The following is a 16,900-nucleotide window of genomic DNA, read 5'->3' on the forward strand; positions in this document are numbered from 1 at the left end:
CGTATGCACAGGGGACGGCAGCGTTGGGTGCTTTGTAGAAGCTGGCATGGGCTCCAGAGGGGTATGAATGGCAGGAGCATGCTGCAGGGGTTTGAAAGGGCGGGCTAGGCAGAGGGGAGGGCATGGGTTGCAGAAGGACAGAGGATCAAATAGCCGTCGGCTTGGGTGGCGGCAGCCTTGTGGTTACAGCTGTCATCAGGTAGCTATTGGGAAAGGGGGCCGGGGAGCCTTGTACTGCCCTCCGAAGCACCACTGAGCCCATAGTTATTTTGTCTTTTACGCACCCGGCCTGTGCAAGAGGCCCATCCCAGAGACTGACGGGGACACTTGAGTGGTCTACGCAGGCTGCCCAGGAAGAGACGTTTAATACCAGCGATGGGCCCTGCACTAGTAGGTTAATGGCAGACTGAGAGCGGGCCATGCAGAATGATCCCTTTTCCTCCCTGCTGGGTGTCTGCTGTTTGATGGTTGCAAACTGAGAACAGTTATCACCAGAGGGCAGCACCACGTGAGCTGCATAACCCACCCCAGACAAGTGCCCCCCCTCCACCTCCCCTGTACCCAGAGCTGGAAAATGTACCCAAGAAGTTACTTGAGTAAAAGTACAGCTGTGGGGACCTGTGGGGGGGGTACTTAAGTAAAGTCACCAGTGTCCTGGAAAAACCACTTGAGTAAAAGTACATACATGCACAAACACACGCATCGCATCTTTCTTGTACTCAAGTATCCAGCCGTGAAAGCAGCTGCACTTTTACTCAAGTAACTCTTTGGGTACTTTCCCCACCTCTGCCTGTATCCAAGTTTTGTCATCATAAATTCAGGCGCAGGGGGTTTTCGGTGGTGCCCTGCTCTTGATCTGGTTCACTGAGTCTGAAGTGATTCACCCCACAGTTCGAGAAGCTCTCTCTCTTTTTTCATCTGTAACGCACACCCCCCCACCCTTTCTTGGAGCACTGCAAGTCTGCACCCTCTCCACACTAGCCTTACAGGCCCTGCCCACATTGACGGAGGCAGCTGGATTTCCTCCTGCAAAATGTAGAGTTTAATTCGGACACATTTCCGGTGTGCCTTTCCCCAGTTACAGGCAGAGTTCTCCGGCGTAGAAAAACAGACAAGAATGGGACCAAGTGCAAAGGAGCACACGGAAAACAGCCAGGCCAGAGCCAGCCGGTGCAAGCAGCAGGTGAGGACCAACACTAAAACCACGGGGCAAGGCCAGCGGCACAAGGTACCACCCCATTTCTGTGCCCCAGGAATTAACGCAAGCTCGGCTCTTAATCCTTCTCTTCGCCGTGCGTGATGATGTGGACGAGGTTTTTGTAGTCTAAGTTCCCGGTGATGTCGGGGGGGAAAGCTGCAAACATCTGGTTGATCTGCAATGCAAAGAGGGCCGGAAGGGAAGGGGTTAAACGGAAGGGTTGTGCATTCACGCCAGCGGGGCGGGACGAGGGGCAGAGAGCGTTTTGGACGTCCTGCCATTGGCTGTGGTGGAAGCCCGGTGAGGGCCCAGAGACGCTCCAGCCGTTTGCGGCTGCCTCCCCTAACGTTTCAAGAGGGCGGCCGTGTTAGTCGGCAGCTTCTCAAGCAACAAGCAGTTCTGGGGCACCTTAAAGACTAACAAATGTATTAGGTCAGGAGCTTCTGGGGGTAAGACCTGCTGCCTCAGGCCACTGGAGCAGGCTGGAGAAGTGGGTCTTACCCAAGGCAGCTAATGAGTTTGTTAATCTGTAAGGTGCCCCAGCACTGAGGGCCCTCAGGTTGCTACCCTGAGCAGCTAGTAACCTAGCAGTGGAGATAAGGGAGCCAAAGGAAACTCACGAGTGCTCCCCCAACGGTAGGACCCCTGCTTCACTAATCCTGCATGCAGCCCCCGCCAGCTCCGCCAGAGGTGCTTGTGAGTCTGCTCCTAGACCGTGAGGTGCGGTGCCCTGTGATGCCCGTCGCACGCCCATAGCGCCCCCAGGCGTTTGGTGCAGCCCATCGCAGAGATGGCGACAGCTGGGCTGGGCTCGAGTCGTCATTTGGGGAGGTGTTTATGTGCAGGGGGTTTGACTCGTTATGGAAATAGGAGCTGGTGGGAAATGTAGCTGCTAAACTCCAGCGCTCTTGGGCCCCAGGATGTCATGTGGCCCAGCTTGTGGGCAATGGCCCAGTTGTAATCTACTGATTTGCTCTGTTTACTCATTGTTGCTTTGCACAATGGCCTGATGGGATGGACCCACAGACACACCGTGTCATGGCTCTGACTTGGGCTCGGTGTCCCCACCCCTGCCTCGTGCAACAGCCGACTGCTCAGGAACTGTCTGTGGTCAGTGGGACCCACTGGGGCAAGGAAAACCCTGGAGCAGGGGAGCTGGAGGGCTGTGGTGAAAAGAGAGGGGAAAAGGGAGCCCGGGGGGAGGTCAACGTTGGTCTGTAAAGGACTTTTTGGACAGAGCTTCTGCGGGAAGTGGCAAGAACTCAACAGGCTGCAGGCCATGACTTAGGGTCCCAGCCTAGAGGCCAGGCATAGACTCCCCTCTCGTCCCAGCGAGGTGTGGAAGAGCTGAGGGACTGTTCAGTTCAGGGCAGGGGAAGGACTCTCGGCTGAACCCTGCTGTTTCCCCCATGAGAGAGGACGTTTGCTTTGTCCCTCTGCTCAAAGCCCTACATCACCCGCCACAAAAGGCAGACTGAGTGTGGGAAACCGAGTCACAGCGGGCAACCTGCGGAATGGCCCTGTGCTCGGCCGTGCAAGGGCCAGCTGACCCGTCACAGCCGCAGCCTGCTGTCCACGCGGGCACGCTAACCAGGCCAGCGCTAGGCATTACCGCGGGGCGGCCCCTGTGTGAGGACAGAGGAGAAAAGGAGCTCTACACGCACCTCTTCCTGGGAGAATCTCTCGCCCTGCGTCATCAGCATTTCCTTGATGCTGCAAAGAAGAGCGCATGTTGGGAGAACACGGGAGGGACGGTGAGGAGAGTCGACCTGCCCCCCTCCCGCTACCCCCCTTTCCACACCCCGCTCGCCGCTCGGCACTTACTAATCCGATTTCAGGCCCTTGCCCTCGGGGTCAAACACCTTGAATGCGTTCAGGATGGTCTCCTCCGGATCAGCACCTGCAGCAGGGAAGCACACAGAAGGGCGGCTGGGGCAGAGCAGGGCTTGTCCCTGCAGCGGGCCGTGCGGGAAAGGCCCAGGCCCTTCGGGGAGGGCATCGCAGAGCCTGTGATGTCCCGGGGGGGAAGCGGCTGTGTGGCTGAGCACGCTCATTCCCTGTGTAACCCTGAGGCCGTCGAGCAGGAGGGCGCCACTTGCTCTACAGCCTTAGCTACGGGGTAGTTGGCTTTTAGCTGATGCGGTATCATGGCTATAGACCCCCAGGTTCAATCCCACCTGCCTCCAAGCCAGGTCTGTTGGCATTACACCTACAGGGAGGGGTTTGCAGACCAGCGTCATCTCCTGCCACCGCCCTGCTCAGCAGCAGCCGCCATCTCCCTACACCCCTTCGGTCTGGCCATCCAGTGCATGCTCCGTGCCAGGGAGAGGAGCAGATGCACATTCGTTCTGCCACTATGTCGTTAATCTACCCAGCGTATTTATAGCCAGCCAGTCGCAGAGGCCCAAGGGGCTATGAACCCTGAGGGAGGTCTGCCCAGTGTCCCATGGCTCAGGTTGCACAATGGCTGAGGGGATATGGCCACTGGGAGGAGGGATTCAGCACCACCCAGAACCTCCCTCTGTCCTGTAAAGCTGCTGGACCTAGGGCAGCAAATAACTGCGCTCCTTCACCTCAGCTCAGCTGGGGGCTGCAGCACCGGACCCAGCTGAGTGGGGCGGGCAGGCGGCAGAGAGCGCTTCACAAAGAGGTGAGCAGCCCTAGCTCCATTTTACAGAGAGGAAAACTGAGGCACGGAGCAGCGGCGCAACGCACCCAGGGTCACCCAACAGGCGAGGGGCAGAAGCGAGAGTAGTGCCCGGGTCTTCTGAGTGACAGTCCAGTGTCCTATCCACAGACCCCTGCGTCCGCCCGAAGGCCAATGGCAGCACGGCAGTATGGGAGGGGAGGGCTGAAGGCGAAGACGGGCGATTGCTGTGTGCATGCGCCCAACATGTGCGGTGGTGGGGATTGCCCGGGGATGATCCTGTGACTGGCAACACCCCGTCATGCTGCCTGCCATTTCCTGCCCTACTGTGGTGCCGGGGGGAACCCCAGGCAAAGACACTGGGATGTTTTGTACTTTTCTGAGGGGATCTGAGTCCTCGGTCCTGGGCCAGAGACCCTTTAAGTGCCAAGTGCAGGGTCAAGTACCTGGGCAGAAAGTGGCTTTAATATACTTTGCCCCCTTCCCAGCACCTTCACTTTTAGGGTCTCAAACCACAACATCTTAGCACCCCCTCGGGCAGGGCTATTATCCATCCCTCTTTTATGGCTAGGCAACTGCAGCACAGAGAGATCAAGTGACTTGCCCAGGTCACACAGGGTAGTCACTGGCACAGCCCATCCACAGCCAGCGCAGCAGCCACCAACCCATTTCTTCCCCTTTCGTCATCTCACCCTTGAGCTTCTCCCCAAACATGCTCAGGAATACGGTAAAGTTAATTGGTCCAGGAGCCTCCTTTATCATATCATCGATTTCTTCATTCTTGACATTCAAACGACCTAAGACAGACCCCCGGAGACATGGATGAAACGTTATGCAGCTTTCAAAGCCCACAAGCCCATTTTATCCACAAAGGAGCCTATGGATGAGTTACAAAACAGAGGAAAGGCGCGTGTTTTATCATTGCGACTGTTTCCCCAGGGGTGTGATACACTCTAGCCTCTGAGAGAAAGGGAACAGGACCCGGCAGAGCCTTAGAATACGTATCATTGGCAAGAATCTGGTGCTGGCGGAGGTAGGGATGATCCGAAGTCTCTTTTCCAGCTCTGACTTTTGTGAGTCTAGGGAACCTCACAGGACCGTACTGTGATACCCGCTGAATTAGTTCCCATGTCAGTGAAACAAACAGAACCAAACATCTGGGTATTGTCCTTCAGAGATGGGCAAAGACAGGGCCTGATCCTCTTGGATTTTCAGTGCAGTCCCGCCTGGTTTGGGAGGGGATAACCAAGCCATTGCTTCTGCAAGGATGTCCACAATTCCCATAAATCCCGTAATCCGGCAAGACTACTCGTAGAGCAAGGTGCTGCTCCTCAGGAATAAGGCTGGCACAACTGGACTGAAAGGGCTATCCTGAGGGGGAGATGGGGCCTGGAGCAACCCCCCTGTCTCCCCCACCGGTGCCTCAAATGTGGGTGAGGCCTGGGGCAACTGCCCTGCACTGCAGGCCCTGACCCCCACCCTGCTCTGACCCCACCCTCCCCCCTTACTCCCTCCTGGACCTGCTTGGGGGGGGAACGGATTACCTGGGGTAGGTCGCAGTGGTAGTGGTGAGCGGTGACAGCAGACGGGGTCACCTCCCATCAGCCCCACCACACACTTGGTAGTCTGCTGTGCTTGGCTGCACCCTCCCAGCCTGCTGGGCCCCACTTCTCCCCAGGCGGTGAGGAGTGACCCCCCCCGCCCCCGCTGCTCCTGCTCCGGTCCCCCAGGTAAGCCTCCCTCCTCCCATCCATATGACGGCTGGAGCAGCCACCCTGCCCCAAAAGCAAGGGGTCTGGGGCAGCCGTCCCAGTTCTTCCTATGGATGGGACAGATCTGTGAGTCCTAATTCATTTAATTAGCATTTTCTCTAGCCAGGTCCTCAATTTTTTAACATCAGCCTAAAGAAATGACCCCCTCCCGCCCTGATCAAAAATGTTAAGAGCTAAAACCTTCTGCTCTTTGTAATAGAAATGACTACAGGCCCCTTGGTTCTGAGCAGAGGAAAGGGGTGATCCCATTAACCGGTGATTGAATGACATGGGAAGCAGCTAATAATTCGCCTGGCATGACCAGAGCCTTTTTCTCAGCGGCAGGCTTACCGACGGCGGCAAACGTGTCTCGCAGATCTGCCTTGTCGATGAAGCCGTCCCGGTTCTGATCCATGATGGTGAATGCCTGGAAAGGGGAGTAAAACGGGAGTAAGCCAGAAGGGAACCCAGCAACTCCCCGTCCCACCCCGCCCAGGCTGGAACATTGCTCTGTGATGTCCTGTATGTTGCAGCCAGGAAGTGAGCCGTGCCAAGGGGCACAAGCTACGTCTTCCACTGTGCTTGTTCACAACTTGCAGCAGCCTCTCGCAGTGGCAGGGGAGGGGAGGGTGCCCAGGATCGGGCCCAAAGCGTCCTTGTTTAGCCGTATGACAGCCTGTCTCAGGCTCCTGGCAGTGCCGGGGGGGGGAGGGGGGGTGCTGCTGTGTGATCCCCATTGGGAGGGGTGCGTGATGCTGACTGGGTGACTCAGTGGACCAGAGCAGGTGTCACCACCCAACCTACACACTGTATGTGATCAGCTGCTAATGTCCTGGGAGCCCAGCTGGCAGCTCTGCTCACGAGCATGACAGGAGAAGATGCACTGAGAATTCCGGCAGGGGGTGGGCCTCTCTGCCTGACGGCCAGAGGAGAGCAACGCTCCCTCTTCCAAAGGTCAGCCAGGGAACGTGGCCCTTTGGGTGGGAGACCGTTGTTAAGGTATCGCTAGAGGAAGGAGAACTCCTTCTGCTGGGGTCACGTGTCTGTGTCGGGGGCAGTCGTCGTGTCCTCCGTGGCAGCTATTCTGAGCGATTTGGGCTTATTTAGTCTGCAGAAGAGAAGACCGAGGGGCGATTTGAGAGCAGCCTTCAGCTTCCTGCAGGGGGGCTCTAAAGAGGACGGAGAGAGGCTGTTCTCGGTAGTGACGGACGGCAGAACAAGGAGCAATGGTCTGAAGTTACCGAGCGGGAGGTGCAGGTGGGATATTAGGAAAAACTCTTTCACCAGGAGGGTGGTGGTGAAGCACTAGAATGTGTAACCTAGAGAGGTGGTGGAATCTCCATCCCTAGAGGTTTTTAAGTCCTGGCTTGACAAAGCCCTGGCTGGGATGATGTCATTGGGGTTGGTCCTGCTTTGGACAGGGACCTGGATCTGATGGCCTCCTGAGGTCTCTCCCAGCCCTAGGGTCCTATGAATCTATAAGTCTGTTCTCCAGCTGAATAGAAGCCTCTAGAGCTGTCTGACCCCTCTGCCTGCAGCCGAGGGTTAGGCTATTGGCAACCTCAGTGAGTGTGTTTGCGTGTGGGGAGGAATCGCCCAGGAGGAGTTTTGGAGCATGGGGGGGCGGGATGTTCATTTGCATGGGATCTCCCAACTCCCGCCCCAGCTGCCTCCAATGGTTTGCAGCAGGCAGGTCTGTCTTGGCCGCTGTCTTGTCCTCAGCTATCTTACTCAGTGGAACATGGATGCGCTTGGCTAGAGAAGGCCCTAAGGTATCACCGTGCCCAAAGACGCTCAGTGGGTGACTTTCAAGACCTGAAAATGTGTAACCAGGTGACTGTGAAAGGGTTAAATAGCTCTTCATGCTAATGTCCTGCCTCATGGTCACAGCTCAGCCAATGAGAATGTGCTCGGTTTGTACAGTGCTGTTGTGTTGTATGCCATTGTCTGAGTGTCTTGTCACTCACTCTTCTGCTGGGGCGCAGTGCCCATAAAGTTCAGAGAGACTCCATATTTGACCAAGGAGTTGAAATAAATTTTGTTAGTAAAGATGTTGCTTTTAAATGAGTGTCTACGTCTCATATTCCAAATCCAACTGCCCCAAACCTGAAAGCCTCGAGGAAAACTTTGACGATGCCACCACATGGGGGGGTGGGAGGGGCAGTTTGCTCTTACCCTTCATGGTCATTGGAACAAAGGCCACTTACCTCTTTGAATTCCTGGATCTGTGCTTGTTCAAACATTGAGAAGACATTGGAATTAGCTCCCTCTGCTCTCTTCTTAGCTTTCTTGGGTGCCTTGGGGGAATTGAAGCATGTTAGCACCCACTCACTGTATGTTTCAGTGTGGAATACACTTAAACTATCCTGAATTTATTCCTAATAGCTACAGGCTGCTGCCTGCTGGTGCATATGAATTCCTGACACGATCATCTGTCTCTCAGTCAGAAGTGTGGGGTAACATACATACTGTTCTCTGCGGATGCAAATTATTATTTCTTCTCAGAAGGCAGAGCTCAGTTACTTGGGCTCCTGATGCATTTGATTAGCAGGGAAACAACAGAAAAACTATATAGCCACACCACAGCATGATGTCTGCCATGGTTCAAATTAACAGAGGAAAGAAAACAAAACAAAACCCAACCTGTCCTTGTAACTATATGCATTCTTCACCCCTGGGAGTGAAAAAGATTAAGTATGTTTCTGCGATGCCGTGCAATGGCTGTCACTACTATGAGCTTTATCACGGTTTTGCTCTTTCTGGTAAGAGTGATGTTACGACAATGGCTACACAATAAAATGGTCTAAAATCTGCCCTTGCATCCATCAAAGCAGACCACACCCAGAATTTAGCTGCTTCCACTTCTTGTGGCTGAAACAGAAAACGTTATAACAAACAGGTAAACTTTTCTAACTTCTCAAGAACTTCTGAGCATTTCTACCCCAGGTCCACGCATGTGATCTTCTGTGATCTTTCCCAGTCAAATAAAAAATTACTGCTCCATAGCAGGACCCATGAAGGGTCTCCATGTCTGGTGCTGCTAGATGGGACAAGAATACAAACAATAAATAAAAGATTTAAATGTGCCAGCTCAAGGGATGGGGATGTCCTTCCCAGAAGGTGCATGGATAAGGAGAAAGAATTCCGCTTGCACCCGTCAAAGTGCTCAGTTCCATTTTGAAAGCTCTGTTTGGTCATTGGCTGCAAAGAAAGGGCAGCGGTTAACCTACAAGAAAATAACCTTCCGTTATCTTGTATGCCACCAGCGTATTAAACACTCAGAGGCTGCCTAGTTTGTTTCAGGATCTATAAGGCATGTGTGTGCCATTAGGGCACTAAAGTGTCTGTCTCTCCCTGATCACTAGTGATGCTCCTAGTACAGAATCCTACTGGAGACAATCTCATCTTACGGTCCTTCCCACAGCTGCCCACTCTGGTTACTCACCATCGCCGGAGCTGCTCTGCACGGCCCCTGATGTTCCTGCAAGAGGAATTCAAGAGACAATCCCCCAGGCCGCTCTGCGCCGAAACAATAAATACCACCCTGTGCTGTTTAAAAATAAACACATGCCCACTTTTGGCTGTAAGAGGTAAGTTAGCCGCCACCTCGTTCCTCCGGCCCCTCCCGCCCAGCTCTGTTGTCTCCCTTTCTTTGTCTCGCCCTGGTCTTGAATAACAGCTTGTTGTCACTGTGTGACATACGAGCCACAGGAGGATTTCAAGGTTAGAGAAGTGCCAGCCAGCTGTGGGGCTGCCACTCGGAGGATGCAGGAATGAGTCTGTGCTGAGCATCTTGTGCAAAACGAGGGCCAGCTGTGTTTGTCTGTGGGCAGCTGGGGGCCAGGTAAGCTCTGTGGACGTGAGCTCCTGCGTAGCTAGGGATGTCGGTCTACCAGAGGTCTGCAACCTGCGGCCCTTTAAGGACTTTTGTGTGGCTATGATTGCAAAGTAAAAAAGAAAAGCGCCTCCTGATTATTTGATTATTTTTGATATTTTGGTTAACATCTAAAAGCCAAACAATGTGTGATCTTGAAATGTGGGATGACTCTCCCATTAATATGTCAGTGCATTGTGGAATAGGTGTGTGCACTGTTCTTAAAAGAGGGGTGACAAAAAGTCTGGTTTGGCATTATTTATTAAGGACCGTTTCGTATTCTCGTGCATTGTGGTTCTTGGAATTATTGATTTTTTTTTTAACTGGATTTGAAAAATATGGTTCATCTTGCTGCTGATCCTGGTCTGTGCAGACATGTGGAGCTATCTGTTCAGAGCTGCTCTGATTTATAGCCACGGAAGGTCTGGCCTGAAGATCAAGGAACTTCTGTGCTGCAAATGTCAGATCTGAACCAGGAACTGAACTTCATTTCCTGCTGCCCCCAAGGGGTATTTAGACGAGGTTTTGTTTTGCCGTATTATTGACCTAGGGGTGATCTCCTTGTACGGTGAGATACCTCCAACTCCTCACCCAGATCTGCCTCTGGGATAGCACTTTCCATCCTGGGAGAGCCCAGAGTACTTCAGCAGCCACACAGACATCGGAATTTGCAGCACCCACCACGCAAATGCAGCCTCCTCTGGGGTGGAACGTGACACCTGTCACAACACAGCTAGCATGCAGTCCTATCCAGGTCTGCCCAAAGGCCACTGTGGCCCTGGTGAGTGAGCTACCATCATGCAAGGGCTGATGTAGGCCCGTGAGTGGCACCAGCAGGGGGGGCGGGATGGGCCAAAGCTTTGTTTGGGGTAGAGGGGTGGGTGCTTTCTCCAGTGGATCCTAGTGGAGTGGCTGAGGTGCTCTTTTTCCCTCCAGCTGCCTAGCTGTGATGAGAGACCCCAGTCTCCAGGTACTGCTGGATCTGGTCTCCCTGCAGGAAGGAGGCCGGCTCCCTCCCACTTCCCTGCCAGTTGCCTGATAGGCCTCATCTCATGGTCCTATTCTAGAGCTGCTGTCGTCAGGGCTTGGCTGCCAGGCAGGGTGGAGCCTGGCCCAGCAAGCGCAGCGGGAATTATGTTGCTAGCTGGGCTGTGGGACCATGAATTGACACGGCTGCAGTGAAGGGACGTAACGAAGCAGCCCTGCCTCCAAAGAGCCCCTGAGCCAGATTCAGGCCTGCTGCTGCCGGGGCTCGGTCTGTGTCCATGCAGGTTAAGGCAGTTCCCCCCGAGGCTGTGCAGAGCTGGGCCTTAGACCCATGAATGAGACAAAGCCACCTGCTTGCCCCGCCTGCCCTCTTCCGGATCCTACTGAGTTATGCCACACACCTCCTGCAACTTAAACTCCTTCCTACTGCATTGTCCATCTCAACCCTCTGCCTTCCCTTCATTCCCAGCTAGCCTCGCAATGGGCTGTTGAGTGGCGACTGTGTTCCGCCCCAGAGAGAGTCGCACCTTCACCAGTCAGCCACTGCTGCTCCAATGTTTTTGCCCGGGAGGAACAGACAACTGGTCTTATTTGAGATTTGGAGCTAATTCAACACTGTAACAGAGGCTATGGAAGGAGAGAGATGAGGGCTCATCCTCCCGGCTGGCCCTGCTGGCTCCCCCTGACTCACAAAGCTGCACTCGTCAATAACCATTTTTTTTTTTTTTTGGTCTTCATATTTTTAGCCTGTTCATTTGATCTCCTTCCCCCTCCCTGGGGTCTGACATGCAGCCGTGCTTGTACAGGGGAGCTGGAATGACACCCCTTGTTAAACAATGCCCTTCACAGCCCCTCCCAGCACTCAGCTGTCTTAGCCGCGGGCAGATTCTTTTCTTACAGGACCTAAGATGCAAACAACAGCTGCTTCTGCCGTGTCTCTTTGGCTCCCTGGGAACATGGCATTGTTACAGCTGAACCTGTTCATCAAGCCCTAAGACCCGTGAGCTATGTACAGGCCAGACCTTCACATTGTCATTCACTGGACATGAGCCACTGGGGCAAAATTGCTTTCAACTCTCCTCAGTTTGTTGCAGCCGTTGTTAATAGGGAAGGGCCGGGAGGTTCTCAGGGCAGGCCAGACCCGCTGCGAGTGCTGAAATCAGCCATATTTAGGCAGCTGGGCGGAACAGCAGCTGCGCTCATGTGCTCCGTGGAGAGGCAGTGCAGAGCGGCCTGGTGGTTTTAGCCAAAGCGTGTGTGAGGCTGAGGAAGGGGCAGAGGTGGGCCCTGGGGCAGCACAGACGAACGCACACAACCTCGTGTCTGGACGTCCTCAAAGACCTGGTGGTTCAGGTCTGGTTGGGGGCAGAGCTCAGATCACAAAACGTCTCTGAATGAGCAGGAGCGCAAGTGGCTGGAGAGAGGATCGTGGCTGGTTTCCAGGGATTCTTGAGGTCAGCCTCTCCAGCTGAGGCAAGGTTTGAGTCCTGTCCAGTCTGAAACCAGGCAGCGCGAACAAAAGCAAATTAGAAGAATCTCCATGTCCAGGTTTGGGAAAAGGTGCCATTTGGTCCTTAGTTTAGCTCAATGGTTTGAGCATTGGTGTTGTAAACCCAGGGTTGTGAGTTTAGTCCTGGAGGAGGCTCTTTAGCGGTCTGGGGCAAATAGATTAAAAAAAAAAGTTAGGCATGGTGCTTGGTCCTGCCAAGAGGGCAAGGACCCGATGACCTCTCAGGCCCCTTCCAGCTCTATGAGATGCGTGTATCTCCATATTTAATTTACCCAGACACTCACCCCCCCATGTGCGCTTGCATGCCCAGATACATACACAAACACACACAGATATGTTAAGAAACCACACCAGAGCCATCTAGTAAATCATTCGTTGTCTCTGATTTTATTGTTTTCCATGGGAAAGAATAGAAAGCCATGTGAGCAAAGCTGTTTTTATTGCATTCTGAAATATTCTCCAGTGGGTGGGGGATTCCGTGTTTTCCTTCATTTTATGAACATTTACTAGGGAATTTTCTCGGGGGCTCAGGATTTTGGACTCCTCACACATTGAGAACAAGCTCCCTGCCATTTAAAAAAAAAGCGGTTTTTAAATATAGCAAAATACGTTGAAATGCACATCCTCCCAATGAGCTCGACAGGTTGAACCTCTCTCGTCAGGCACGCTCAGAACCTGACCAGTGCCAGATGAGAGAATTTGCCAGATGACAGGAGGTCAATATTTTCTAGCGCACTACCAACACTTCCACTGCTAACTGGGCTCTGAGAAGACATTTAGGGGTAAATTACAGCTAAATAACAGCACAGAACACTGAGAGCCAGGACTGGTGGCTGGAAACAAACTTTACGGGACCCTAGAAAACTTGGCCAAGGCTTCCCCAGACTCTGTAGCAGCCAAATGTAACCTACAGTATCCTAACATATAGGCAGTGTGTGCCCAGCCGCTCTTTTCCTTGCAACTACAGGGTGAAGACAGAACTGATGAATTGCAGGTCTTATTGCTTGAGAAACTGACCATCCAGCCATTTCTCTTCATCCCTCAAGTACCAGCAGCTGTTACAATGATAGGCATTCAATTGTCATTAAATAATGTATCTGTACTTAGGAGTAAAAGTAGGTGATTCTCTGGGTAAGTTGCCTAGGCTGGCCTTGGTTTTGCAAGGTATTATACCCTGGAGAGGAAGAGAAGAGAGAGAGAAGAATCCAGCTGTCAGAGAAGAGTTGTGTTGTTTCTACAGAGCAAGAAATGTCTGTTTGGTTGCTCGTGTGGGGTGCAAGCTTAAAACATTGTCTGACTGTCATGTTAGAATGGGGTTGTGATGGGTTGACTCACAGAAGACCCCTGGGGGTTGTTCCCCAATGTGCTGATCATGTCACTGACACTTGCCTTCCTGATCTCTAGAGCTCCCCACCACCCTGTCCTGCTGGGCAAGATCTTCTGTTCCCCCCGCCAAACCAAATCACAGAGTTGGGGTTAGTGCCCCCTGCAGAGCAACACAGACACTGAACCCATTCAGCTCCAGGGAGGCTCAGCTCTAAGGGCTCCGCACCCAGGAAACCAATCCCCAAAAGAGACCAAAATGCCAATTAAATCCATCATTCTATGTGTAAAATTTTACATAGCAAAAGCTCGTCAGGTCAGCTAATTTTAGCAATGAAAGAGATATTCACAGTGGCTGCTTCTCCCCGCAGTCACCAATAATAATCATTTATAGTGGACTTGATAATAAACTAAAGTGTTTTTAATCAAGTAGAAAAAGTAGGATTGAAGTGGTTGCAAGTGAAAACGAAGTAAGTTACTGAATTAAAACAAACAAAAAAATGTCAGCTAGTTCTAATCTGTTAAGAAGCTTGTTACATACAAATTCTTACCCTAAACAGCTGTCCTTATCTCAGGTAAAAAGCTTAAGGTCAGAGCTGATCTTTACTCTGACCTGGATCTACAGCTTCTTCAGAATTCTTTATATCCTCTTAGGGTGGGCTATGATAGTTTCAAGGACCAGCTGAAGACAAAGGATAGATTGCTTCTCATTGCTTAAATAAACTCTCCCCAAGGCAGAAAACCTTTGCTCAGCATCCCCTAGCCCCTGGAAAAATATCAGGTTCAAGATGGCCTGGTCACATGTCTTTCGAGGACCAATCACAGTTTGGGCTTACAAGACCAACATAACCATTCTCAGGGTATTGATTTGAGTACTGAGCCATTATGTTTCCACAGCATCCATAAGGGCCCCACTAGCCCATTTAGAATTATAAACAAGCCCATACTTTGTATTTCTAACTTCATATCCAAGAATGATACAGGCACAAAAATAGGACATACAAATTCAGCAGACTGTAATGGCAAACTTTATATATGATGTGACCTGTTGTGCATAAAGCATCTTTGAGTTATACATATTCCTATTCATAAGCCAATTTTCATAAAGCCTGGGGGGAGCCCTGTGGCAGGGATGTCACTAGTTATCCCACGGTGATAACTTTACCCTACATTTTCTGACGCATGCCTTACTCCAGCTAAGCACATGGGATGGGGATGGGTGGGAAGGGAAGAGATAAACTTCTGCACTTAAATCATTAGCAAACTGATGAGTATGCAGCACAGGATGGTGTTTTCCAGCCTCCTCTTGCTCTGTGGTACCAGGGAATGATTAATGTTCTGCCCAGATTATTACGTGTCAGAACTTGCACAGAGTACGTATTGGTGATACATGGTATGGGACACTATCAGGTCTTCTGGGGAGAAAGATGGCAGAGCTGAACACTTTTTTATAGTGTCAAAACAAAAAAGCAGTCAAGTAGCACTTTAAAGACCAACAAAATAATTTATTAGGTCAGCTTTCGTGGGACAGACCCACTTCTTCAGACCATAGCCATACCAGAACAGACTCGCTATTTAAGGCACAGAGAACCAAAAGCAGTAATCAAGGTGGACAAATCAGAAAAGAAATTATCAAGGTGAGCAAATCAGAGAGTAGAGGGGCAGAAGGGGGGCAGGGAGTCAAGAATTAGATTAAGCCAAGTATGCAAACAAGCCCCTATAATGACACAGAAAATTCCCATCCCGGTTCAGACCGTGTGTTAATGTGTTGAATTTGAATATAAAAGAGAGTTCAGCAGCCTCTCTTTTAAGAGTGTTGTGAAAATTCCTCTTCAGTAAGATACAGACTTTTCAGCCATTAACAGAATGGCCCACTCCATTAAAATGCCGGCTGACCGGTTTATGGATCAGGAGTGTTTTTATGTCTGGTTTGTGCCCATTAACTCTTTGTCTAAGAGAGTTTGGAGTCTGTCCAATATACAAAGCACCTGGGCATTGTTGGCACATGATGGCATATATATGATGTTAGTTGAGGAACATGAGAATGTGCCTGTGATTTTGTGAATAACCTGGTTAGGTCCAGTGTTGGTATCTCCAGAATAGATATGTGGACAAAGCTGGCAGCAGGTTTTGTTGCAAGGAAAAGTTCCAGGACTGGTGTTCCTGTGGTATACACTGTGGTTGTGGGTGAGAATCCTCATGAGGTTGGGGGGTTGTCTGTAGGAGAGAACAGGCCTGTCACCCAGGGCCTTCTGGAGTGTGGCATCCTGATTAAGGACAGGTTGTAGGTCTTTAATAATGTGTTGCAGTGGTTTGAGTTGGGGGCTGTAGGTGATGACCAGTGGTGTTCTGTTCTTGGCTTTTTTGGGCTGATCTTGGAGTAGCTGGTCTCTGGGTATTCGTCTGGCCCTGTCGATTTGTTTTTTTATTTCTCCTGGTGGGTAATTCAGGTTCATGAATATTTGGTAAAGATCTTGTAGTTTTTGGTCTCTGTCAGTAGGATCAGAGCAAATGCGATTGTACCTAGGGGCTTGACTGTAAACAATGGATCTAGTTATGTGTGCAGGATGGAAGCTAGAAGCGTGTGGGTAAGTATAGCAATCAGTGGGTTTCCGGTACAGTGTGGTGCGGATCAGGCAATCCTTGATTTGTACTGTGGTGTCCAGGAAATGTCTCTCTTGCATGGAGTAATCGAGGCATAAGTTATTGGTGGTGATTTTTTATAGTGGACTGCATATCAATTGGGATATGTGCCAGGAAACCGGTCTAACCCCAAGAGTCTTATCAGCAATGACAGTTGCTTAATGAGCAATTCCACTTAATGGGGACACCTTTCAGGTGCCTTAACAGAGATGAAGTTGATTGTAACATTATTTGTGACCTGCTCTAGTGACAGCCAGATCTCCAGTGTGCTGGGCATTATGGCGATATCCCCTCACAGTAGCATATGGCTTAGGGAACGCTTCTCCACCAGCAAAGCTCAAAAGTTACAATGCTTTAGGAAACGAAAGGGAACAGTATTTAACAAGCACTTGGGAAACCAGCCTGCCCCTCTCCCAGCATGTTCAAGGACTGTGGTAAGATGACCCAGCTTCTGGATTGCAAGATCGGCCTCGCTTGCCAAGAGGCGTTGAGTATCGTTTTTAATACCCCGACAGCCGCTTCTCAGGACACCTGCCTCTGCCTGGCTGCCCCTGCAGCCTAGCTCACAATGCACATGAGCTTTAAAGGCCTTGCGTGCTATGCCACTTGTTCCAAACTGGTTAGAGGGCCAGCCTAATGAAGGGCTCAGAAAAGACCCGGGAAAGAAAGTGGATCAGGACAGGTGAAATCTGGGTCCTTCCCTTTGGTGAGCAGGAGAAAACCAGACAGCAGAACCATAGCAAAAGTCAAACAGCTAAAGGAAATGGAGAGTGTCCCCTTCCTTCAGGGGGCCGGGGAGGTCATGTGCTGGCAAGACAGGCTAACACAGGAGCCATGCCGGCCCTGAGCCAGGGCATTGGAAAAGAGGTTTAAATAGCGAAGAGGCTATAAAGTCAGACCAAGCGATGGAATAAGAATACACTCGAAGGGGGCATTTGGCCCAAGTCCTGAATTTGATCGTCAGCCC

General features: G+C 51.5%; 1 protein-coding gene and 1 long non-coding RNA gene across 2 annotated transcripts in view; one reads left to right on the forward strand and one right to left on the reverse strand.

The window, feature by feature from the left end:
- Positions 1–1,019: 1,019 nt before the first annotated feature.
- MYL2 (myosin light chain 2) lies at positions 1,020–9,100 on the reverse strand. The gene is made up of 7 exons (XM_075012472.1): positions 9,042–9,100; positions 7,804–7,893; positions 5,948–6,023; positions 4,538–4,642; positions 3,023–3,098; positions 2,863–2,911; positions 1,020–1,373 (listed from the first exon to the last, which is right to left on the reverse strand). Exons 1-7 carry the CDS (start codon positions 9,042–9,044, stop codon positions 1,275–1,277), a joined length of 498 nt encoding a protein of 165 aa, XP_074868573.1. The 5' UTR covers positions 9,045–9,100; the 3' UTR covers positions 1,020–1,274.
- The window catches only part of LOC142022529 (uncharacterized), a 32,724-nt gene continuing 24,919 nt past the window's right edge, over positions 9,096–16,900 (forward strand). Inside the window, exon 1 of the long non-coding RNA XR_012647982.1 lies at positions 9,096–9,186. This is a non-coding gene — a long non-coding RNA (uncharacterized LOC142022529). The remainder of the gene's footprint in view (positions 9,187–16,900) is intronic.

Source organism: Carettochelys insculpta, chromosome 18 (assembly GCF_033958435.1).
Source record: "Carettochelys insculpta isolate YL-2023 chromosome 18, ASM3395843v1, whole genome shotgun sequence".
Lineage (NCBI taxonomy): Eukaryota > Metazoa > Chordata > Testudines > Carettochelyidae > Carettochelys > Carettochelys insculpta.